General features: G+C 39.4%; 1 protein-coding gene across 1 annotated transcript in view; it reads right to left on the bottom strand.

The window, feature by feature from the left end:
* Nucleotides 1–27,510, bottom strand: part of SKAP1 (src kinase associated phosphoprotein 1) — a 290,911-nt gene that overhangs the window by 47,464 nt on the left and 215,937 nt on the right. Inside the window, exon 5 of the mRNA XM_036837890.1 lies at nt 801–878. Coding sequence (XP_036693785.1) covers nt 801–878 — 78 coding nt within the window. The remainder of the gene's footprint in view (nt 1–800; nt 879–27,510) is intronic.

Here is a 27,510-nt window from a genome sequence, read left to right as displayed (position 1 = left end):
GAGTGCGTAAAATCCAACAACACACAGTCCAGTGTGTTATCGTTTTATTTCCGAGGTTAATGGACTGTAAAACCCTCCCTTTCACTCCCACAGGTTATCCCATGTTGACACAGAGTGCAGAGGACTCGCTCAGTTAAAGGTCCAAGTTCTAAACAGGTTTTGCCTGCTCTGATCCCAGCTGTTTCTCTACTTTTCCTTTATATCTTTCAGGTTCTAATCTCATCCTGTAGTTAAAGAATTCTCCATGAGATCTCTATGTGTTGCCTTTCAGCAAACCAAAATGACACTCCAGGCCATGGGCATGAGCAAGGCTTTCTTTGTGCTAAGCCTATTTGCCTGAGTGTTAAACCTGGTATTCCAACCCTACTAGAATCTATTCTAATTAAAGAGTGAAAGCTGAAGACTGGGGCTTGTCTAAAACTTGAAAGTGGGCTGCTTCACATATGATACAAAAATTACACTCATAGCAACATAGTTTCACTCTTTATGGGAGCACACTGAGAGATGAGAACAAAAATGTAGTCATTCATTTATTCATTCGACAAGTATTTATTAAGCACCTGTTGTGTACCAGGTGAGCAAGGCAAAACCAATCCCTATCCTGATGAAGTAAAGATTTGGGGCCATCTCTCTTCAGCCTACACACAAACACCAGACTTTTCTTTTCTTCCCTTCCTTTTGCCTTACCCCTGCCTAGTATAGTACTGGGCATAGAGAAGGTACCCCTTATGCTAGCCCTCTTTTTCCTCATTTCCCTTCCCTTCTTGGAATGTTCTGAGATCGGAGGGTCTAGTCAGTACCTTTGCTTTTCTTCTCTAAGTATCCTTGCTTGATGATATTATCAAGCTCTTGAGCTCCTCTTGTGATGTCTTCCATTCCTAAAAGGAACAAGAGCAAAATATTTTGTTGAAATCTGACAGAATTTTCATTTATTGGGGCTACTTGAGATAATCTACATTAATGAAGGGGTGCCGATGGGCTATTGATTATATATGGCACAAAATAAAACAATTTCTATATAACTGATTAACTTTGTTATAAAGCAGAAGCTAACACACCATTGTAAGGCAATTATACTTCAATAAAGATGTTTAAAAAAAATAAATAAAACAATTTCTAGATGATTGGGGGGGAAGTAAATTTTCTTTTTCTTCTTAATTATATCTAACGCTAAAATTGCTTAAAATTATCTAAACATAACATTAGTTTGTGCAAGGGGAGGTAGCCTAATTATGTACTGATTGGCAAGAAAAGGACTCCAGAAAATTAAGAATTTGCTTAACTAAACACACACTCACCTTTTTCTAACAAACAGAAAGCCACCTTAGTGAACATAATTTTTATTAAGTTCACACAAAGAAAGGCTATGCATAGCTGAACTTGGCAATAGCTGCCAAATTCTGGTTTTGTCAAAGTAATGGTAAGAGTCTAGGGATGGTAGAAGCCTTTACACAGAGAAGACCTGGATCTGACATCAGCCTTTAATTGTATGCTGCTAACATTCTTGGCTTTCAATTAGCCTTGTTAGGTACAAATTTATTGAGCAGTCAAGATCCTAATCTATCTTCCACCACTGGGGCTTATACTTATTCTACAGAAGGGAGGGGCAAAGGACAGAGACAATGAGGTAGGAATTTACTCCTCAAAAAAAATAAAATGAAAAAAAAAAATAAAATAAAATGAAACAGGAACAACAACAAAAACAATTAAAAAATATAACTCTATATTTCTTAATTAGGAGAAATGAAGGGAGTGGGTTAGCATAATCCTAATTTTATTCTTTTTGGTCCCCAAAACCAAATCTCTTTTGGTTTGCCTTAAAAAATTTAGAAAGCAAACAAAATATAAACCAAATTAAGGCACAACGCATATGAATCAACTGGGTCACCTATACAATATCTTGAGACTCTTGGGTGGAATCATTTTTTTCAATCACACAATAGTTTTCTTAACATCTACAATAACTAATATTCAGTGGTAGCTGTGCGTTGGCACTTTGTTCAATGCTTTGAATACTTTTTGTTTAAAAATAACATTTTAAGATGATCTAAAATGCAACTAAAATTACCTTTGCTTCTGTTTCAAGCTTAGTTTTAAATATATAGATCAGAAGAGTTTCTTTTTTAGGTGTTTAAGTGCCTGATTCTATATCCTATTTGTCCTTATTGTCAACTTCCTTGTTCATGGACTGTTTTCATTTGTGTGTTTTACAGTTAGCAAACTCTGTGGCTGCTATAAATCCTCCCAGATGGGTCTCAGGGTGCGCGCATGAGACGAAGAGCAGCAAAGGAAAGTTCATTTGTCTAGGATTCTTTCATTTCTCCCACCCCTCTGAAAATTCTAATTCTCTTTGAAAATGCTCTCTAAGAAAACAGAGAAGCAGATCGTACTGAGGGTGAGGACCCAGTATGGCTGAGAAGGCCCTTTGAAGGAGAGCCCATCCTCTCTGCAGTGCTGTCAAAAATTGCTCCTAGAGGCCTAAAAATTAAATGAAAGACACAGGGGATAAGAAAAACAGGATCCCCTAAGCCTGGAGTTTCCATCTTTTCTTCCCACCATTTTTTCCCTTTTTTAAGGTCTTGTTAAACTTAGAGACACAGCTTCTTGTTAAAGATGCCGAGAGTCTGAATCTTAAAAGACATGTTAAACGTTCTATTAGAATTCAAACCTCCTTTTTTAATGCAAATCTAAACGCCATTTTATGGAACATCTATAATTATGAAAATGGGAAGACATTGCCTTGTGTGCGGGGAGAGGCTGTGAGTATGAATATTACATTAATGTGCCCACACCAGCTCACTGATCCTGCTGGCAGGAGCATAAAAAATGCTCGAGTGAAACTTTTATTTAGATGTTAAGACTCCAGGCCCCAGCGGGGTGACAGAGACAGTCCCTGTGAGTTGCCATCAGAGAGAGAGCTTGAATTGAATTACCCAGGGGGGAAGGAAGTAGTGATGAGCACTGCTTCGCTTATTTAATTTCATTTACTTTCGGTACATTATCAGCATGAGGCTTTTCTCTCCCCACCAACTGAAACCCAAGAATGCCACCACCAAGAAAACAAAGACATAATGCAGCAGAAATGTTTGAATTCCAAGTCACTAATTTTAGGAGACTAGAGACAGCACCATCATCACCTTCTCACCCCAAAAGTCACACTTGGTTTGCTAAAATTGAGCACTGAATGAGTTACTGAATTTCCTCTCTTGGTCATTCACCAGCAAGATTCTGAAGAGTAAGAGAGCTGGAAATACAGTATTTTGTATGCTGTATTTTTTTAAATTAATTAATTTATTTTTGGCTGCGTTGGGTCTTCGTTTCTGTGCGAGGGCTTTCTCCAGTTGCGGCGAGCGGGGGCCACTCTTCATCGCGGTGCGCGGGCCTCTCACTGTCGCGGCCTCTCCCGTTGCGGAGCACGGGCTCCAGACGCGCAGGCTCAGTAGCTGTGGCTCATGAGCTTAGTTGCTCCGCGGCATGTGGGATCCTCCCAGACCAGGGCTCGAACCCGTGTCCCCTGCATTGGCAGGTGGATTCTCAACCACTGCGCCACCAGGGAAGCCCCTATGCTGTGTTTTTGTAAGGTGTGTTATGTTGCTTTTTTATTAGAGGGAATCTGTATTGATGAACTCTCTTGCCTGGATTCCCTATGGGCAGTGGAAAAAATGGGATTATAGGTGAAGTTTGGAATGGCTATGGAAAAAAAATTAGATCAAATCAATTTTTATTCTGTTGATTGTCTTCTATGTCTAAGGCACTCTGTGGTGAGTACAATAACAGAATTGTTCTCAATGTAAAGTTGACTCTGAGTGCAATCTCATTACCTCCATGATCTATCAGATAAACCCAGATGGGATCCAGATCTATCCCAATCCAAGGTGGGAAGCCACTGTGGCAATCAAGCTCTCTCCTCTTTCAGTGTCAGCTTAGGGTCCCACTGATCAAGAACTGGTGGTCCTGGGGAGGCACACGTACGCCACAGTCCTGTGTGATGAGGCAGGAGGAGTCTTGTATGCCTGAATTCACACCTACTGGCAAGTGAACCGATCTGCAGAGCTACTTAACATGTAATAGAAGGTATGTAAATGTTTTGCAGGATGATAATAAAAATAGGAAGAAGCTACAAACAATTGCATGAGTAGCTATTTTAAGGCAAAAACATTTATATTTAAGTATACAATTTTTTTAAAAATCGAGGCTTTTTGTCCATTACCTGAAAAAAGATATCACCACCTTAATGAAAAAAAAAATAGAAATGATTTATTGGGAATAAATGGCCCTTTGGATAAACCTAAGGGTGTATCACATTATATCAGCACAAAACAGAATTACATTAGTGTCATAATCTCTCTCTACCACTGCACTTAACTAAATCTCTCAGAATAGCCCATATAAAGGAAAGATTCACTTAGCTGAAGGATGTGGGGCCATAAACATAAGATCGAGAAGAGTGTTATCCAGAAGTGATGGCCACCCAACTTTCACGGCAGATGAAGATAAAAGAAATTCTCAGACATCTTTTTCTCCTCATCCAGATTCCTTTAAACCCTGTATCCCACCCATACCAGCTCTGCAGTAAAACACAACAGAGTAGGGGTCCATCTCTCAGCACTAAACGTGACTCCTCAGTCAGCCACCCACATCAACAACAATGGGGACCCTTTGGAGTGTGATACATTTCCATAAAGTAGTCAGTAAAAAAGACATGGGAGCTTATGTGAGTCACGGCCTATTTAATCAGCTGCATTCTAGCCCACTGAGAAAAGAGAATTGGAGAAGTCAGTCGGCAACACCACAGCACAACGCTAATAGCATAAGAGGCCACACAATTTCTACTGCAAAAAGGTTGCAGCTCCTGCAGAAAAAACCAGTGCCCACAAACTTTTATTCTAAGTAGCTGGTTTGGTCTCTTGCTCAATCAACCTGAAATGAAAATCAATGATTAAAAAAAACATCTTTTGTTCAACGCTTTCCCCTCCCTAAATTGTGGACTTCTCCTCTCCTCCCCTTTCCTTCTAATTCAAGTTCTTTTCAACTGTTTGAAAAAGGAGACCAAACCAACTCCAGCCCAGAGACTGATAGTTACCAGGGGTGAAATTCAGGCAGGGTTAAGTTTACCAGTTTCTTTCACTAAACTACCTGTGATATAGGACCTGGAGTGTTGGGTGGATGAGGTTGGAGAAAATCTAATATTTGAAGGCTGGGAATGGTCAAGTTCCATTTGTGATTTTAGTTCACTCACAGATCACTGGTGTGTGTGTGCATTTACACAATGACAAACATACGCTTCACAATGCCTCAAATGGACAAAATGAAAGGGGGTATTGCAGGAAGGGTGGGTGGTATAGTATTCTCCTGTCCAGTGGTTGCTGATCCCCCATCTGTTTGTTAAATCCTCTCCTTTGTATTTGGTTTCTGAGTCCTTCTTTAATAAGTTCGTTGCTGTTTTTCCTCAGCTTCTTGCACTTCTGGGTTACTTTTTGCCTTTTTTCTCAATTTTTAGGAACCAGTCAATAAATGACTGAGGTGCCTGGCAAGAAGTGCTCATCTTCTACACATGATGATAACAGGGAAAATGGTTTCAATGACTCTTCCTTCATTAGTCCCTTGGGACAGGCTTACATAAGTCTTAAACTGCTGTGGTTCCATTCAATATCTACTTGAGTTTACACTTATTCCTCACACTTTTCTGTCTTTGTGCTTCACTTATTAAGGAATGTAGGCCAACACATGTAAGGTGAAAAATTCTAAGCCATTAATAATAATAGACTTAGGATCTAAAAGTTTCAAAGACACAGAAGCCACTCAAACAAACAGCTTTAATTTCATGGAGAAATAAATTGGATAGCAGATGAAAGGAAGGGATTGAACACAAAGTACTTAACCAGGTTCTTCAACGAGCTGTGACATAAGAAGCTAAGAAACAAAACAAGTGCCGTTGGAGCTAGGCAGAAGGACGTCAGAAAATGGTAGAAATCACACGTTTGTGGTTAGCAAACCAGTGCAGGAGACAATATTCAGGAGATCTTCATGGACTGTTGTTTCCCCTCCAATTTTTTAAGGTCTTTAAAAAAAAATCTGTATATCCAGGTAACAGACCAAACTGTGTAAAAATCTGTGGAAGAAACTTGTTATACTGAGGGTACAGAAAATTCATGATAGATTCTAGGGCAGAAGTACTAAGAAAAAAAGCAGATAACTGATGTACAAAATGATTAAAACTAATATGTTTTAATAAAAAATGGTTTAAAAAGCCTAACAAGTTTTAATCTGCATTTTATCAAGCATTTTCACGTCTCATTTGAGCTCCACAGCATCCCTATGAGGTATGTATTAACATCATCTCCGCTTTACAGACTAGAAAAAAGGCTTACTGAAATTATGGGACTTGCTGAAGGTTGCTCAGCTGGAAAAGCCCATGCACTTTCCACCACCCTGAGCTTCAGCTGAGGAGACACACTCGGAAGTACCTGAGGAAAGATACAGTCTTCCCACCTCACTCGCCCACGAGAGACTCCATTTAAACGTGGAAGAAGAAACAGACATGATGTGTGGTTATTCTAATACTTGATGTCAAAAAATTATTTTAAGATCCTGTATTTCTTGTTTACTTTGTAAGGTACTGGCCGACTAACCTATGGAATTGCTTTTTAGGGCAGGTCTCTGTGAAATTCAAGAGATCAACAGATATGCAGAACAAAAATGAAAGAAAGTAAGAGAATGTAATAAAAGGATACACAAGGTAAAGAATATACAAGAGGAAGAAACCTGGAGCTCTCAAAAAATGCTGCTGGATCACCAAGGTTTGTAAGGCCTCTTCACAAGAGTGATATCTAGAAAAGGGAAGCCTGTTTTAGTGTAGGGCTCATGCAGGAATCTTGGACATGATTCATTTACTCTCTAAGTAAGAGGCCTTGGTTTAAAAAGAAAGAAGATTTTTAAGTCAAATATCCAAATTGGTTTCTAGAAACCACTGACATTCATGGCATATGAAGAACCTTCTTGTTTCCACAAAGAGGCGCCACACTAATTACCACAGAGGACTGTGGTCTTCCGGGATGCTCCTCTTCCATGTCTCTGTTTTTAGTCGGATTTTACTTATAAGAAGTGAAAGTTTTAGAAAAAAGCACTTCCAACTCTACCTATGATAACTGCAACACACTAATTCTAGCATCTAAATAAATGGGAATAAACAACAGCATCTGGTAGGTAAATAGTTCATCTTAAAGAAAGACTAATTCAATATAATAATTTATTGATCCTCAATCCTGGTATCAGGATACCAGGGCGTCTTTTGATCAGTTGAAGGTGTTGATAGAAATGGCAGAGATTTTGAATAATTCACTTTAAGAATAAGAATGGATTCAAAGTTTTTCTATAATAACACCATCCATTTGCATTCAATATGCTTTCTTAAGGGGAAAAGTCAATTAAAAATAACTTATAGTGTATCTTACTTAGGCCACAGTCTACGGTGATTAAACACATCTGATGTAGTATTATAATCATGGCAATCAAGAATTCCTACAGAGCTTTATTTCCTTGAAAAAAATTGTGTTTCTTCAAAATTGTGGGTGTTCCACGGAAGTGGATTGGGCATATAAATGTTGGTGGTCATGTGTTATGGTGGGAAAAAGGTTGAGAATTCATGTAATCTGCACAAAAATGGTTTAAACCCAGGAAGCCTCTTGTGTCTTCTGATGTTATTAATGACACATATCTATAACTTAGCACCTTCAGCTTTATTTTTATCCTAAGAATCCATCCTTAATACAGAACTACAAAGATCCAAATGACCTGAAGTCTTTTTTAGCAGCCAAACCACAGTAAGTGGCAGCAGGACAAAGTGAGAATTATGACACAAATCCAGACAGTGGTGCTTCAAATGGCTTTGAGATTCTAAGAAGGAGGAGGAGAGGATTTCAAACACCAAACTGTCTTTTTTACAAACCTTGAAGGATCACTGTATTTTCCTCTCATCCTGAGACAGGACACTTTTATACATGTGTCACTTGAGAGCATATCTTTAAAAATGAATGACAAAATATCATTTTCAAATCTATTTATTTACTACTCTACTGGATTGTGATAAGAACATGAAGAAAAGGAAAGAAAAAGAAAAAAGCCCCACCTGGGTTTGGAGTCACTTTTTAACTGGTTTAACTTCTACCTGTCCACCATACTATGGCCAGAAATCATCTTTCTGAAATGTATATCTGGCCATGTCACATTCCTGCTACAGCCTTTAATGGTTCTCCCTAACCTATAGGATGAAACTCAAGCTCTCCATCACACAAAAACTTTAAAACTTGGTCTCACCCTACCTTCCAGTTTCATTTTCTCCCAACCCCTTATACTTCCCAATACTCCAGCAACAATAGGTAACAGACTTTGCCTTCTGGAATATGCCGTGTACTTTACATTGCCAGGCCTGTGCTCATGCTGTTCTTCCTGGTTGGAAATTCTAATCTCTATCCCCATTTTCTGAGGTGGGAGTGCTCCTTTAAGACTGAATTCAAGGGCTTCCCTGGTGGCACAGTGGTTGAGTATCTGCCTGCCAATGCAGGGGACACGGGTTCGAGCCCTGGTCTGGGAAGATCCCACATGCCGCGGAGCAACTAGGCCCGTGAGCCACAACTACTGAGCCTGCGCATCTGGAGCCTGTGCTCCTCAACAAGAGAGGCCGCGATAGTGAAAGGCCCGCGCACCGCGATGAAGAGTGGCCCCCGCTTGCCGCAACTAGAGAAAGCCCTCGCACGAAATGAAGACCCAACACAGCCAAAAAAAAAAAAAAAAAAGACTGAATTCAAATGTCACAAACCTTCTGAATCTTTGTCTGTTTCCCCACATAGAATTATATCCTTCCTCTTCTGTGCTCTAATACCATTTTCTATAGGGTACAGTCTTGGCTCCCAGGGACCCTAAACCTTTCCCCCAATACTCTCTCTCCATTCTTGCCTCTTTGCTTTGGTTTACATAAGACCTTAGTTACTATGTAAAGCTGTTAGAAGCCTTGCATGAGGAAATAGAAAAGGGACTATTCCCAGGAAAAGGAATGTAGCTGTGGATCTGGGTAGAAGGCAATAGGGAGGATGTCCTAGCAAGGGAAGGAGGGTTAGAATAGATCTCACATTCATAGGAAGAGAGAGAGAACACTATGAAAAAAATTAAATGGACAAAACATCATAGTGCCTGGATTGAAATGGGGGAACAAAGAAGAATCCAATAGAGCTGTGCATCCAAGGAGATGGGCCAGTATTTGCACCCCGACTGTCTAGGTAAGGAGAGTAAGAATTAGATTGAGGCAGAGCTGGAACAGCTGAAACCCATCACAAGGCAGGGCTGTACTTTAATTGTTGAATTGATGTGGGATTAAGAAGGATCCTTCCCTAAAATACACTCAGTAAACTCCAAGGAGTTTGGTGCTAATTATTTAACTTCTTGAAGCCTAAAGAAAACCTGCCGGTGGGAAATCTAGTCCCTTTCACAGAGGGCAGTTCAATTCATTAGTTATATACCTGTTTCTCTCTGTATCCCCAGAGGCCTCGTACACACAGTAGGTGCCCGATAAATGTTTGTTAAACTGAACTGAAACCACTTCCAGCCTTATGGGACTTGGGGTCTAAGAAGGCAATATGGGAGTGAATATTTGTTAGATAAATCATTTTCACCAAAGCCACAAACATTAATTTTTGTTCTGCTGTATACTCACTATTTTAATCTTAGAGTTGGTACTGTGAAATAAGAAAGTAAAAAAGGGAAAGAAAGGAAGTAGCCAGAAAGCCAGGAGGAAGTAGTGGGTACAGAAGTCAGGAGGAACCACAGTGCTGAGAATGACAGGAGGATGGACAAACAGGATTTTGGGAAAAAAAAAAATAATTTGGGAAAAAATGCCATGGACCTCAGCTGGAGAGAACTATATCTCCCAGCCAATTTCACAGCCTCATCGAGATACCGGTTCTCTTCACCTCAGAACTTATCTATCTTCAGGAAAGCATCAAAGGATGGGGTCCAGAGGAAACCATAAATGGACAAAGACCGAGCCAAACTCAACAACTTAACAAATGGATAACTGAGTATACTTCAGAAAATGGCTGTTGATGGCAATTTCTGAGCTACAGGCCTTGAGTGGCTGAGAAATTGGCCCCTTGTCTTGCTCTTGTATTTCCCTGAAAAATGGTATTTTTCTCTTTGAATGTCATAGGTACGTTTGTTTGCATCCTGTAAGCAAACATCCTATGTGTGTCTGAGCACTTAATACTGTTGATGGTGAAAGCTGCATGAGGATTAGTGTACCAGAATCCCGGAGTCTTTATTTTAGTTACTCTCCAAACCAAAAAATTTCAGGGAGGAATCAAATGATGATAATCTTGCCTTCTCTATGTCTCTCTAGTGAAAAACATTCAGACATCATCAGAGCACTGCATCGAGAAAACCTTTAAAGCAAACAAAGCAGAAAATAAAAAAGAAGACTTAGAAACTAATTATCGTGATTCTCTGGGGGTATTTCAGGGTGGATGATCTAATGAGAACTCTCACACCCCATTGGAAAGAACTTGATGGGAATGCAGTGACCTCAGCAATGTGGCTTTGACCTGGTATGTATCATCTGCTGGACAAAGGGCCACTCCCAAGCTGGACCTTGCTCTCAGCCAGCTCCCTGGGTGTCTCTGCAGCAGTATGGGATCAGAGACAGAAAAATGATGGCTACGATAAGGAACCTTTAGGGCAAAAATCACCTCTTTTTCTTTTAAGTTACACGTTTGAGATTTAAAATCTTTTGGTTCTTCTGTTTCATCTGACAAAACTCAAGCAAGTTTGAAGTAAGTCAAATTTTGCAAGGAAAAAATTAGGGAGGGGAAAATGAGGGTGATGTTTCCAGACCCAAAAGTTTCTAACCAAATCACCAAGTTTGTAATTGCAAAATAAAAACACTAAATCTCAATATCTATTTGCACAGCTCATTAACTAAGGGCTCACACTCAGCAAACGGAAAAAAAAAATAAAGGAAAAAACCTTCAGCACCAAATACCTTTGGAAAGTTACTGTGGAGACCTGTCTTTACCTAGGATATAAACTAGGCTGTTGTCAGATGCGTCTGTCTGTCTTTATTGCTTATTTGGGAAGCAGCAAGTTGGGATGAGGCAGAGCATCTTTTGTCAGACTGTGCTGGAGAGAAAAAGAGAACATTCCTTTCCCCACTGAGTATTATGAACATTATGGCAGGCACTCGACCTGCTCTGCTACTGGGACAACATGATTTACAATGTGAAAAGGGAAAACCTAAATCACCAAGTAATGAAAACATTAAAGTTAATGCATCACAAGTGAGGAATTTATTACCATTAACTCCAATAAACAGTTATAAAACACTCGTCCTTTCCTGTCCATGTGCAGGGACACAGACACTGTACTTCATTAAGCTCAACTTTCTTTTCTTCTTCACTAGACCAGTCATGTGTGTTTGAACCAACCACCATTTATTGTTAAGTGGACTGGTTCATTTTCCAGGACTGAGAAAGCTGAAGGCACATCCATTTTGCTTCATGGTGCTTGGTACAGACGGATGAAATAGCAAAGTTTAGAAGACATGCAGTTCGGTATTGCTATATAAGTTTATTTAAAAGTCCCTAAAATGTATGTCTGATAAAAGCAGAGTAGCTCTTCTGAGCAGCCTTTCTCAGAGGCAGGTATATAAGTAATAATGCCTGGCGAGGAAGGTGGCATATTGGATGCCAATGAACGTCAGGTGCGTTTAGCTGAATAATTTTTCCCTTGTTATTGTTTGGTATAGCACCTAAGAAACCTGAGATGGAAACCCATTTCCTTCCAACATCTTTCTCTGTCACAGGGGCATACCAGTTTATTACCTTCAGGTTGTTCATGAACAAAAGAGGCTGCACATATTGGATGGCTAAGGTAGACTGGTTCTGGAATCATTTGTTTTAGAGGAAAAAAAGGGAACTAAAGTGTGTTTTTGGAAAGCCAACTCTAATCATGGAATCACCTGGGTGTTACAAAGCAGACAGGAGAGGCAGCATGAAATTCAGGCTTCCCTGACCAAACATTCACAATAGTAACAATGATAATAGTAATACTTTACATTTGAATAACACTTTAGTGTTTGTAAACTGTTTTCCTTTATGGCACCTCTTTGATCCTGATACAGACAGAAAGGCCTCAATAGTCTAGACTTCAGGAGTTGAAACTGAGGCTCAGAGAGGATAAAAGACTTTCTCACATAGCTGGAAGGAAGGAGAATAAGGACAAAAACTCAGTTTTTTTTAAAAGCTCCAAATCCAGTACATTTTTGGCTACACCGTTCTATAACAAACATTTTACATAATGAATAATGTTATAGTCATAATTACAACCTAAAGTCAAGGTAAAGAGTGTTTTAATTCTAGATTTCTCAGCCCAAATGGTTTTTAGGAACCCTCTCTGCTAAGCATGGCTACAGTACCAGTACTGCTGGATGGAGCCTGGGAATTGTCCAGGATGTTCAGCTCTGAAATGGGATCTGATTTTTGGCATTACCAGAGAAGAGGCAGGTACCTGGGTGATCCTCCTGTTTGAGGTTCATAGGGATGTTTAGCCCCACCCACTGAGTGGAATTGCTGGGCCTCTCATGGGCCAAACTGTGTAGAACATATGAAAGAAAGGGCTAGAGAGGCTCTGACACAGAGTCTGAGCTGCGTAGCCTGCATTACCAAAGCTAAGATTTCCATAAGTAAGACCAACTGCTAAGAAGTAGCATAATTTAAGGAGGTAGTAATATTTGTCAAAGGAATTCTTCTAAATATTATTTCATCACTATTTTAGCATTTCCATAAGGTACCCTAATGAAGAACTCTTAGATGAAGAAGTTACAGGTCTCTCCAGAGGTGATAGAGCAAATGACTCTGCCACTCATTTTGCACACAGGGAAATTAAATCCCAGCCAGCTATGATGCCACTATGTGACTCATTCAACGATACCATTATGTGACATCACCCAAGGTAACCTGACTAATTTGTTGTAGAGTTGAGAAGAGAAATAGAGTTTTCTGACTCCAATTCAACATCATATCACTCTTTTACTCCCATAGTCAGGAAATAATCCTTCACTAACTCTGGCCTGAGGGTTTAATTTCTGTGGGGAAACTAAACAAGACAGGTCCCAAATTTTGGAAAACACAGTTCAGTCGAGAGTGGGAAGCTATCCTGAAAGCAGGTGAATTAAGTAATAGTCTATGTCCTGAACACTGAGGCCCCTAGACTCCTTTTACTGCTCAGTTCCAAAAACCCTGGTAGTCATGTATAATGGTACCACCAGCAGATTCATGGATCCTTCTCTGGAAAAAAATGAATGGCCTCAGAGAAAAGACCTGCAGATACTGACATTTGGGAGACACCAAGCAAAATGGTTGGGTCTTCCCATCACTCTCAAGTTTAGGCTCTCTAAAGTGAAGCCCATCAGTGGATATGCTCTGCCTTGGCACACAGAAGTTTCAACCTGCATTTTAGTGCCTCACTTTTAAATATAAGCAAGGTCTAAAGATCACCAGACATTTGCAGAAAAGCTTCCAACATGGAAGACGAAGACTAAAACATACAACAGATAAAAAGGAACTCAGAGAAAACAATTTAGGGAGCAGAAAAGAAAATGAAAAACCAAAACAAACAAACAAGGGATCATTAATATTCCCAGAGGGATGAGAAGACACTGAATTCATGAAATACGTTGCTTAAAAAGAAACAATCAGGGAACAAGAAAGGACAGTCAGAAATTAAACATAAGGTAGCCAAAATTAAAAACAAAATCAATAGATGGGTTGGAAGATGTAATTGAGGATATCTTAAAGAAATAGGGCAAAAAGCTCTTAGATAGCCTCAACCACCAGAGGGCAGACAGCAGAAGCAAGAAAAACTACAATCTTGCAGCCTGTGGACCAAAAACCACAGTTACAGAAAGATAGACAAGATGAAAAGGCAGAGGGCTATGTACCAGATGAAGGAACAAGAAAAAACCCCAGAAAAACAACTAAATGAAGTGGAGATAGGCAACCTTCCAGAAAAAGAATTCAGAATGATAGTGAAGATGATCCAGGACCTTGGAATAAGAATGGAGGCAAAGATTGAGAAGATGCAAGAAATGATTAACAAAGACCTAGAAGAATTAAAGAACAAACAAACAGAGATGACCAATACAATAACTGAAATGAAAACTACACTAGAAGGAATCAATAGCAGAATAACTGAGGCAGAAGAACGGATAAGTGACCTGGAAGACAGAATGGTGGAATTCACTGCTGCGGAACAGACTAAAGAAAAAAGAATGAAAAGAAATGAAGACAGCTTAAGAGACCTCTGGGACAACATTAAACGCAACAACGTTCGCATTATAGGGGTCCCAGAAGGTGAAGAGAGAGAGAAAGGACCAGAGAAAATATTTGAAGAGATTTTAGTCGAAAACTTCCCTAACATGGGAAAGGAAATAGCCACCCAAGTCCAGGAAGTGCAGAGAGTCCCATACAGGATAAACCCAAGGAGAAACACGCCGAGACACATAGTAATCAAAGTGGCAAAAATTAAACACAAAGAAAAATTATTGAAAGCAGCAAGGAAAAAACGACAAATAACATACAAGGGAACTCCCATAAGGTTAACAGCTGATTTCTCAGCAGAAACTCTACAAGCCAGAAGGGAGTGGCATGATATACTTAAAGTGATGAAAGGGAAGAACCTACAACCAAGATTACTCTACCCGGCAAGGATCTCATTTAGATTTGATGGAGAAATCAAAAGCTTTAGAGACAAGCAAAAGCTAAGAGAATTCAGCCCACCAAACCAGCTCTACAACAAATGCTAAAGGAACTTCTCTAAGTGGGAAACACAAGAGAAGAAAAGGACCTACAAAAACAAACCCAAAACAATTAAGAAAATGGTCATAGGAACATACATATCGATAATTACCTTAAACCTGAATGGATTAAATGCCCCAACCAAAAGACATAGACTGGCTGAATGGATACAAAAACAAGACCCATATATATGCTGTCTACAAGAGACCCACGTTAGACCTAGGGACACATACAGACTGAAAGTGAGGGGATGGAAAAAGATATTCCATGCAAATGGAAATCAAAAGAAAGCTGGAGTAGCTATACTCATATCAGATAAAATAGACTTTAAAATAAAGAATGTTACAAGAGACAAGGAAGGACACTACATAATGATCAAGGGATCAATCCAAGAAGAAGATATAACAATTATAAATATATATGCACCCAACATAGGAGCACCTCAATACATAAGGCAACTGCTAACAGCTATAAAAGAGGAAATTGACAGTAACACAATCATAGTGGGGGACTTTAACACCTCACTTACACCAATGGACAGATCATCCAAAATGAAAATAAATAAGGAAACAGAAGCTTTAAATGACACAATAGACCAGATAGATTTAATTGATATATATAGGACATTCCATCCAAAAACAGCAGATTACACGTTCTTCTCAAGTGCGTACGGAACATTCTCCAGGATAGATCACATCTTGGGTCACAAATCAAGCCTCAGTAAATTTAAGAAAATTGAAATCATATCAAGCATCTTTTCTGACCACAACGCTATGAGATTAGAAATGAATTACAGGGAAAAAAACGTAAAAAAGACAAACACATGGAGGCTAAACAATACGTTACTAAATAACCAAGAGATCACTGAAGAAATCAAAGAAGAAATAAAAAAATACCTAGAGACAAATGACAATGAAAACACGACGACCCAAAACCTATGGGATGCAGCGAAAGCAGTTCTAAGAGGGAAGTTTATAGATATACAAGCCTACCTAAAGAAACAAGAAAAATCTCAAGTAAACAATCTAACCTTACACCTAAAGAAGCTGGAGAAAGAAGAACAAGCAAAACCCAAAGTCAGTAGAAGGAAAGAAATCATAAAGATCAGAGCAGAAATAAATGAAATAGAAACAAAGAAAACAATAGCAAAGATCAATAAAACTAAAAGTTGGTTCTTTGAGAAGATAAACAAAATTGATAAGCCATTAGCCAGACTCATCAAGAAAAAGAGGGAGAGGACTCAAATCAATAAAATCAGAAATGAAAAAGGAGAAGTTACAACAGACACTGCAGAAATACAAAGCATCCTAAGAGACTACTACAAGCAACTTTATTACAATAAAATGGACAACCTGGAAGAAATGGACAAATTTTTAGAAAGGTATAACCTTCCAAGACTGAACCAGGAAGAAACAGAAAATATGAACAGACCAATCACAAGTAATGAAATTGAAACTGTGATTAAAAATCTTCCAACAAACAAAAGTCCAGGACCAGATGGCTTCACAGGTGAATTCTATCAAACATTTAGAGAAGAGCTAACACCTATCCTTCTCAAACTCTTCCAAAAAATTGCAGAGGAAGGAACACTCCCAAACTCATTCTATGAGGCCACCATCACCCTGATACCAAAACCAGACAAAGACACAACAAAAAAAGAAAATTACAGACCAATATCACTGATGAATATAGATGCAAAAATCCTCAACAAAATACTAGCAAACAGAATCCAACAACACATTAAAAGGATCATACACCACGATCAAGTGGGATTTATCCCAGGGATGCAAGGATTCTTCAATATACGCAAATCAATCAATGTGATACACCATATTAACAAATTGAAGAATAAAAACCATATGATCATCTCAATAGATGCAGAAAAAGCTTTCGACAAAATTCAACACCCATTTATGATAGAAACTCTCCAGAAAGTGGGCATAGAGGGAACCTACCTCAACATAATAAAGGCCATATATGACAAACCCACAGCAAACATCATTCTCAATGGTGAAAAACTGAAAGCATTTCCTCTAAGATCAGGAACGAGACAAGGATGTCCACTCTCACCACTATTATTCAACATAGTTCTGGAAGTCCTAGCCACGTCAGAGAAGAAAAAGAAATAAAAGGAATACAAATTGGAAAAGAAGAAGTAAAACTGTCACTGTTTGTGGATGACATGATACTATACATAGAGAATCCTAAAACTGCCACCAGAAAACTGCTAGAGCTAATTAATGAATATGGTAAAGTTGCAGGATACAAAATTAATGCACAGAAATCTCTTGCATTCCTATACACTAATGATGAAAAATCTGAAAGAGAAATTATGGAAACACTCCCATTTACCATTGCAACAAAAAGAATAAAATACCTAGGAATAAACCTACCTAGGGAGACAAAAGACCTGCATGCAGAAAACTATAAGACACTGATGAAAGAAATTAAAGATGATACCAACAGATGGAGAGATATACCATGTTCTTGGATTGGAAGAATCAACATTGTGAAAATGACTATACTACCCAAAGCAGTCTACAGATTCAATGCAATCCCTATCAAATTACCAATGGCATTTTTTACGGAGCTAGAACAAATCATCTTAAAATTTGTATGGAGACACAAAAGACCCCGAATAGCCAAAGCAGTCTTGAGGCAAAAAAATGGAGCTGGAGGAATCAGACTCCCTGACTTCAGACTCTACTACAAAGCTACAGTAATCAAGACAATATGGTACTGGCACAAAAACAGAAACATAGATCAATGGAACAAGATAGAAAGCCCAGAGATTAACCCATGCACCTATGGTCAACTAATCTATGACAAAGGAGGCAAAGATATACAATGGAGAAAAGACAGTCTCTTCAATAGTGGTGCTGGGAAAACTGGATAGCTACATGTAAAAGAATGAAATTAGAATACTCCCTAACACCATACACAAAAATAAACTCAAAATGGATTAGAGACCTAAATATAAGACTGGACACTATAAAACTCTTAGAGGAAAACATAGGAAGAACACTCTTTGACATAAATCACAGCAAGATCTTTTTTGATCCACCTCCTAGAGTAATGGAAATAAAAACAAAAATAAACAAATGGGACCTAATGAAACTTCAAAGCTTTTGCACAGCAAAGGAAACCATAAACAAGACGAAAAGACAACCCTCAGAATGGGAGAAAATATTTGCAAACGAATCAACGGACAAAGGATTAATCTCCAAAATATATAAACAGCTCATTCAGCTCAATATTAAAGAAACAAACACCCCAATCCAAAAATGGGCAGAAGACCTAAATAGACATTTCTCCAAAGAAGACATACAGGCGGCCACGAAGCACATGAAAAGATGCTCAACATCACTAATTATTAGAGAAATGCAAATCAAAACTACAATGAGGTATCACCTCACTCCCGTTAGAATGGGCATCATCAGAAAATTAACAAACAACAAATGCTGGAGAGGGTGTGGAGAAAAGGGAACCCTCTTGCACTGTTGGTGGGAATGTAAATTGATACAGCCACTATGGAGAACAATATGGAGGTTCCTTAAAAAACTAAAAATAGAATTACCATATGACCCAGCAATCCCACTACTGGGCATATACCCAGAGAAAACCGTAATTCAAAAAGACACATGCACCCGAATGTTCATTGCAGCACTATTTACAATAGCCAGGTCATGGAAGCAACCTAAATGCCCATCAACAGACGAATGGATAAAGAAGATGTGGTACATATATACAATGGAATATTACTCAGCCATAAAAAGGAATGAAATTGAGTCATTTGTTGAGAAGTGGATGGATCTAGAGACTGTCATACAGAGTGAAGTAAGTCAGAAAGAGAAAAACAAATATCGTATATTAATGCATGAATGTGGAACCTAGAAAAATGGTACAGATGAGCCAGTTTGCAGGGCAGAAGTTGAGACACAGATGTAGAGAATGGACATATGGACACCAAGGGGGGAAAAGTGCGGTGGGGTGGGGATGGTGGTGTGCTGAATTGGGCGATTGGGATTGACATGTATACACTGATGTGTATAAAATTGATGCCTAATAAGAACCTGCAGTATAAAACAACAAACAAAACAACTAATACTAAACTTTCATTGGGTTATTTGTATGGAAATATGTTAATATAAATGTTTCAGACATTACATGAAATTTCTAAAAATCTTATATTTGTATTTGTATGGAAATATGTATGGAAATATGTTAATATAAAGGTTTCAGACATTATATGAAATTTCTAAAAATCTTATATTTGTATTTGTATGGAAATATGTATGGAAATATGTTAATATAAATGTTTTAGACATTAAAAAAAAAAAAGAAATAGGGCAAAAAGATCAAGAAAACAGAAGAGATAAAAATATTAGAACACAGAAAATAAAGGGAAGGAAATGATCAAAGAAACAATAAAATTTCTCACAATGAGGGATATAAATCTTCTAATTGAAAGGGACCTCCATACATCCAGCACATGAAGGAAAAGAGGCCCACACCTTGGTAATCACTGTGAACTATCAGAACACAATGGATAATGAGAAGCTCGTACAAGCTTCTGAGTTGGGGGAAAAATTGGCCATACACAAAGAATCAAGAATCAGACTGGCGTTGAACTTCTCCACAGCAACACTAGAAGCTAAAATGAAGCAAAAATTTTCAAATTCTAAGGAAAATAATTTCCATTAGCGTTTCTACACCCAAATTATCAATCAAGTGTAAAGGTAGAATAAAGAGGTTTTCAGACATGCACATTCTCAAGAAATTTACTTCCTGGGCAGCCTTTCTCAGGATGCCAGCAGAGGATGTGCTCCAGAAAAGTGAGGGAGTCCACCAAGAAAGAAGGTGATGCTGGATCCGGGTGGGGCTCTGATAAAGGAAAAAGACAAAGGGAAGTCCCAGGGCAGCCAGTCCAAAGTGGGGAGGAGGACAGAGGTGTCCAGGAGAGCGGCTCCAAGAACAAAATGGACCTGATGGGTCATCTGATGTGTGTGACCACTTGGAAAATAGGAATATTACAATTCTGCTACAGAGTTTGGGAAGAATTAGGGATGGTGACTTAGAAAACTAATAAAATGAAAAAAGCCAAGGCATTTTCCCACTCTGGAAAAAATAAGAAATAAAACTTAATTATAGAAGTTTATAAGGGTTGGCAGTAAATAAAATTTACATAGTTAAAATCACATAAACCCTAAAACTAAACTAACTAAAAATTATGATATAATCATGTCGGGAAGATGAAGGGAGGAGAAATGAGGATTGGGATAAGAGTGTTAAATCCTCCTCTGCCATAATATGAAATCAATAGTTAATAGCTGAAATTGAAAAATCCAAAAAATAGCTATATAATATTATTATTTAGAAATGTGGAAGTACACAGAAGAATTTATGAAAGAATTTAAGGGGGTTGCCTCTGGAGAGCAGTACTCAGGGACTGGGAAGGGATAACTGTTTGTAGTACTATTTGATTTTAAAAAACTATATGTCTATATTATTTTGATGAAAATAAAAAATAATTAGAAAATGGAAAAAATAGTTTTACAACTATTTTACACAAAGCCACATGTCTCCATATTTACATAATGATGTCCATTCTGAGTGGCTAAATATACAAAACTCCTAAGCTTGGTATGACGCGTTTATGGCAAAGGAATCCAGAAAAGAAAGAAGAAATTGGTGTAGAATAAAGACAATTTTGTTAAAAAACACTTACACAAAGCCACATTTGAATTAGGTACCATTTTAAGAATATTTTAATAATCTGTAGTCTCTGTGCAATTTGCAATTCTAATATTGTACTTTGTACCATAGGTTTAATTCTGCTTAAGCTCTTCCTACATTGCAAGGGTACCCACAAAAACAGGAGGCCTTTTTCCATTGGAAATCTGTTTTATTTCACAAGTAACAAAGGGTATGCAATCCAATTATGAAATCTGGGGGTCAGAAGCCCAGAGTATAAACTTGGGCTGCAATTTACAGAATAGTTTTGTATTACTAGGCATGACCAGAATTGGATAAAGTACCTGCAGATAAAATCAAATCAGGAAAAATTTATTTGGAACCTACTGTGTGGTAGGTGTTGTGCCAGAGAGCATAGAATTCCTAGAAAGACAACTTCAGATCAGTGCAAAGGCACACAGAGCACAGACATGATTTTAATTTATAGGATTGGAAAAGTACAAGGCCATAAAACAAGACACCTGTTGTCCTGCATTTATGTTAAAGGCTTTGCCTTTTTAAAAAATAATCAGAAACACATAATCATTATTCTTGACATAAATTACATATTAGATTGAGAGTGGAAATCATGTTTTAAGAATAGGAAGGGAAGGAAAAGTAAAACCAACTGCATGTAATTTTTCAAGTGGAAACAACGGCAATATGAAGATATATGGGTGTCAGACCCACTGGTAGAGGAAGGAGGCTGTGCTCTCTTACCTCTTGTGGTGTCACTCCTGTGACCTCTACCATTTGAAATGCTTTGATTCCACCTTGCCCAAGGGACCTGTGAGCAACGGGAAAAGGGATGAAGGATGCCTATGCCTGACCTCACCTTTACGTTGTCTAACGACTGAAGGTATAAATCAGCTTTCCCCTTGAAGACCCGAGTGTCAGAAGCTCATGTGAAATGCTGGAAATATTAAGTGATGTCCCTGAGGGTTTTATTGTTACTCAGTTTTCTCCTGTAACTGGGAGAGCTGTTCACATGAAGGATACTCTCCCTCAGGACCTCAATTTGTATACAAAATGAAGTATGAAACTCCAACAACTTCTTGCCACTTTGGACAGAAAATAAACAATTAGTGGAGGTTGCCCTTAGCCTACTGGTCCTGCGTATATTTCAAAGATATCTCTATTCCCAGAGAGCAGTCCACACTAATGAAGGTATGATACCCTCATTACAAATCCTTATTTCCAGGGTAATAAATCTGTGATGGTTAAAAAAATCTCCATAGACAATTCAATGTGTCTTTTAGTGGGGAAAAACAAAAACTCTTCACTTTATCCTAGTTAGCAGAGGAAATGTACTAAAAATAGAGGATCAAGGGCCCCAGTGCCAAGGTTCCATTGCTAGCTCCTCACTGTGATCTTGGGTTGTATCTGAAGCTCCATTCCAAGATTCTTTCTGCAGGATTTTTTAAATCTATGGACTCTTAAACCTCCTAATACACTTTGATTCATTAATCCTCACCACTACCTCTGTAATAGGCATAATTATCTGTAATAAGAAAAATGATAATTTTTCTCTTGATGGAGAAATTAAAGTGACTTGTTCAAGTCTCTCAGTAAGTGGACAAAGCAGGAACAGAAATAAGGAATCCTCATGACAATCCTTAGCATTAATCTCTTGGCATCTCTTTTTTCCATCAAAGATTTGAAGTACTGGAACACAAAGAATATATTCCCTATTATAAAAATACCACTATATATTTGCATAGAGCTTTAAAAATTTTAGAGCATGTTCAAACCTCTTATTTAGTTCGATTTTTATAATAGCCCTATGAGGTAGGTATTTATAGACTCTGTAATGAAGGACTAAAAGTAAAAAGGAACAGCTTAAACAGCTGAGAAGAAAAGCCAGTGAAATATTAAGGATTACCTAAGACATTGTAGAATCTTAATTACACCAGGTTTGTAAGAGACAGCCAGATGTATGAATATATTGATTAGCCTGCCCTGTTTCTGTGCGATAATAGAGGACTGATCTCTAAAAGAGCCTCTGCTCTGTGTTCTAAGATCATATTCCAGTCATGAAAGGATATTCAGAATGGTGTAATGTGCTCTTTTAACGCGCGCTCTCTTGCCATCGAACTATGGCTGAATTAGGGATGAATGACACTGCTTCTCTAGGGGGCAAGAGAAAGTGTGAGGGATGAGAGGGATTCCAAACAGCAAAGAAGGAAAAATGAAGAAATAAGGCTCTTTTTTCCCCAAAAGGCTAATCTTCTGAAGCAGGCCCAGTGATTAAAAAAAAACTTAAAAAAAGTAGCACCAAATAGAATTGGTGCTGCTTAACTAGTGTGTGTTTAAGGGAACTGGAAAAGGGTCCCTCTTCCAAATACCTTCCCAACTGACTTCCTTAATTCCTGAAATTCCACCATTAGAAGTCCATTCCCTTAGATGAAAGCATTATTCCCTACTGAAATCCAAATGCCTCTGGGAGAGGCAGTATACTAAGTGAGGCATTCTCATCCACAGTATGATAACAAATTGGTGCATTATTGGGATTATTATTGGGATTATTGGGAGAAGGAGACCCAGAGTGCCAGCTCTCCCAGGGACAAAGCACAGCCACTTGCAACCATGCAGCAGGCCGTCGAGCAGAGATAACTGATAGAAGTGTGTCCAGCACTGACTCTTATCCAGGAGGTGTGTGTGGCTGACGATACTGCATTGAGCCATTATCAGTTCTTAGCACCTCAGAGCAGTGGTTCTTAACTGCAGCTGCCCATCACAATCACCTGTCAGCCTTTCAAAAAATGTATATACCTGGACTGTACCCTACATTTGCTGAATCAGGATCATGTGGGAGTAGGGTTGAAGCATGTTTATTTTTTCAAAGCTCTCTGGATCTTCTGATGCTCTGCCAGGGCTGAAAAGCACAACCTCAGAGTGAAATTTGTCAACCTGATGGCTTGCTGGTGGGCCTTGGTGAGGTGGGGCCCCAGGTTGGGGGCCTGGACACTGAATACCAGAACAGGTGATGAGAGGCAAGAGAGGTTCCATAAGGACAAAGTAACAAAAGATGACATGGAAAAGAATCAAGACAACTTGTCTCTATCACAATTTTGACAAACTACCTGGGAGTATTATTACCAAGATTTGAAGAAACACTAATCTATGAAAGTTAGGACTTCTGCATAACACCATTTAATAAATACCAGGGGGATGATTATCTATGTTCATGTAACTCAGGTTTATTTCATCCTTTCAAAAGGCTGAAGAAGCCTCTTGTAGTCCTTTCATTACTGTAGTATCTCTTCCCATCCCATTCGTTATAGTCATTTCCTTAAGTCTTGCCCTATTCGTCTTGTCCTTGGTTAGCCTCCAAAGAGAGTCCTTACCAGGTGAATCTGTTAGGATTAGTTTGGTCAACGTGACAGAAAACCCCAAATAATAGAGGCCTAATAAGACAGAAGATAATCTCTCACGTATAAATAAGGCTGGAGGGAGGTAGCCAGGCAATGGGAGGGCACTCCATGTGCTCATCTCCTCTATCTTGTCTCCACCACCTTTACCATGTGATTTCTTCCACGCAGTCCAAGCTGGCTCCAGCTCCAGCCAGCAAGAAGGGGGAAAGGGGCAAGGAAGAGAGCATCACCCTCCCCCAACCTGCTAAGGACACTGTATGTGTCCCTAGAAGTTAACCCATCCCTTTCACATTCCACTGGCCAGAACTTAAGTCACATGGTTGAAGCTAGTTGTTAGGGAGTTAAGGAGGCAGGGAGCTGTTCAGGGCAGCCGTGAGCCCACTTAGAAAGGCAGAAGAAGGGGAGGATGGACACTGGGGCTAGTGAGCCGTCTCAGCCACACCGGGAACTGTGCACGCAGCTAAACAAGTACAGGCAGTCACCTTATGAACCTACAATATCCCACTGGAAAGAAAGCAAATGAGTGTGGTAAGAGAAGACTGCTTAATGTCAGGTGTTGGGTAATGCATGGTGATTAGAGGAAAGTGTTTTCCACTAATGAAGAGTGATAATTTGTTTAAAGTGGTTATCTGCGGCCCAGGAGTCATAACAGAGGCCTCAAATAAATGAAGTGTTTGGTTTGTCTTTTGAAAGCTTACGTAGCCTCTTGGAATTATGTGATTCAAAAGTCCACCTCTTGCCTAACGAAGGACTGGAATTTGGTCCTTCTTTCCGAGTCCCTGGAGTCAACTTCTGTAATCTGTCAGGAGCAGAACAGCATACCTGACCATGGATTTCCACACTAGCAGCTGGGACTCACAATGCTAACTAGGAGAAATACTAATACTTATTTCACACACAAATTCTGCTTAGATGTGCTTAAAAAAGATTCCAATCAATAAAAAGGTGTAGTTTCCCCTGACTCTAGGGTTCCAGATATGTCAGTACCTCCCAGTAAGTATTTCCCCAAAACTTCCTTTTTTTATTGCTCTCAGATCTGACAGTACAACCAGAACTATGTTGGTCTAGAAGCATGTGGTCTAAAACACAAGAAATCTGTTTAACTCTATGGCTGTGTTTGGACTGCTTCATTGTCTAGGATGGTTTAAAAGTAAAGCACTGCTTTGTTTCCCATCAGATCTCCCTAAATCATCTAATAGGCTTGTTTCCTTTCTCTGTGTTTCTCATTTGTCTGGCTGATTGAATTGTATAGCCAGTTAGCTCAGTTAGATAGGGCATGGTGATAATAAGACTAAGGTCACAGGTTTTATCCTTAGATAACACCTGTGTTTTAGAGAGGGTGTGCGGTCTCGGGACGGGTGTGCAGAGTAAAATTCTGTTCCATGTCTAGTTGATTGCTTCTCTCTCCCTGGCTAGCTCTTCGGAAAGGATGAGTGGCTTCTCGAAAGGGGGACTCAGTAAGAAAGAGGGGGCGTCTTAGCAGAATTAAGCTGTACTGTTGGAAAAACCCTGCAAAAGGCTGGACCAGAAGTATGTCTATACCAAGAGGAACACAAAGTAGTTTGGTTTATGAAATCGTCCCTCCAACAATAAGCCATCCTACTTCCAGGAGACTATGACCCAGAAGCATGGAGTTTGAACTGCGACATTGGGGATGGAAAAAGAAAGCTAGAGTGGCAAGAACATTGCCATATTCCTAGGCTAGGGTCCAGAGTTCTTGTTTCCTGCTTCCTGATTGAGCCAGGACATTCAGACCACATTCGGTCTCCTATTTCCAACCCTACCTCAGTGTTCCCCAGCCAGTGGTGAATTGTCATAATGTTGTGGAGGAAAATCATGTCCAAAACAGGAATAAAATTTGCCACCACTTTTACTTGTTCTAGATAGAAATGTCATTTCTCACCACAGGAAGACTTTCCCCCGCTCTTATCAAAAATCTTTCAGTCTGTCCACACAACCGGGAGAACAAATGTGTTTTTGATCCCTCTGTGAACAAATGAGACTCAGCACCTGCACAGTGCTCGAGGGTGGCCAGCCTCATCCTTGCTCTGAGCCGGCTGCTGCTCTTGGGGGAGAGAAAGTAAAAATGATTGATTCAACATCTTAATTAAGATAAACAAACAAAGAGGAACATCAAATAATGGGCCTGACAGTTTGAAGCAAACTGAAAGTACAGCTTAGTATTTCATAAAAGAAAAAGCGTTTGATGTGAGGATGGCAGTTTAATAATTTGTAAATATCACTGGCTTGGTATTATAGCTAATCCAAATATTTTCATTTCTCATCATAAGTTACCCTCTGCTGATGGCTTGTCCTCTTCAACTTACAGCTTTCACCCTGGAGCCTTCGACAGGGGTGGAGAGGAGAGGAAGAGATAGGGTCACAGGTTCTCTGTGGAATGTGAATTACATCTTCAACTTCCTTTCTACTTTCTGATTCAGATATTCCCTGGAAAATATCACCAACCAGCCCCAAGGTTTTATTGCCTTTTTCTTCACTTCCCCTAAAAAAGTATCAACATTTAATCATTATAGCTTTCCATTAGCTTCTGACTGTTTTACTAATTAAGAAGTCTGAGCTTTTCCCCATTCCTGACATGTAAAGAAATGGGGAAATGAAACCACCACACTAACTATAATGTCCATACAATACTGTTTTTATACCATAATGAAGTAGTTAGCTATATACCGAAAAGGTGTTTTGTTGCCCTAATGCCTTACAAAGAAGGGTAGCTGGGGTAAGAGTGTCCTTGTTCATGCCTGTGTCTCCCACCAAAATACCTTTGGGTGGGTGCTGAGGATAGGCAGGAAGTTGTGATGGCAATCATAAAAAGATGAATGTGGGAAACTCTATGTTGGTCAGAGCATTGTGACTTAATGCTTGTGAAAAAAATTCAGAGAAAGAGTAGGCAATTTTACCAACTTATTTGGACCATCCAAGGGTGCAAGTCAGACATAGGTCTGTGAGAGCAGAGCCGAAGGAATACCACTGGGGAGACAGAGGCTTTGGGCTTTTAAGGTACGTAAAAGGGGAAGGGTGGGGTTGCAGGCCCATCAGGTCAGCCTGCACTCAGATATACCTCTGGGTTCAGGACATGACCATTCTCTCGTGCTTTTCCATTCTTTTTGCAAAGGTTCTTAACAGCAGCATTTTTCCCCCCTTTTTTTAATTGCTCTCAGATGATACCAAGCCCAGGCGGAGACCACACTGGGTGGGTGTGACAGGCAGGGTCCTGCAGAGGGGAGCTGCAGTTCTGAGAATTCTCCACAGGGAAGCAGTATGAGATCAGGGTTTGGATTAGGTGGCCCCAGCCCCACCAGCTTTCCCTGATTCTGACTGAGACTGTCCTTCTTTCCTTCCACTGTGTGCGAGATGACCAACAGGGCAAGCTCACGTTTCAAGAGAGCCCCTAGCTTTACTACCATCCTCCACATAGCCCTCCACTCCCAGGTCTGTTTCTCTGCACTTGAATAATCAGCTCCCAGAATACTGCTTTGTCCATTCCATCTCTGGCCTATGCATTATCTGAGCGATGCCATAAGGGCTCAGGATGCCCTCCTTGC

Source organism: Balaenoptera musculus, chromosome 20 (assembly GCF_009873245.2).
Source record: "Balaenoptera musculus isolate JJ_BM4_2016_0621 chromosome 20, mBalMus1.pri.v3, whole genome shotgun sequence".
In the NCBI taxonomy this organism is placed as follows: domain Eukaryota; kingdom Metazoa; phylum Chordata; class Mammalia; order Artiodactyla; family Balaenopteridae; genus Balaenoptera; species Balaenoptera musculus.
This window is presented reverse-complemented; position numbering and strand designations above follow the sequence as displayed.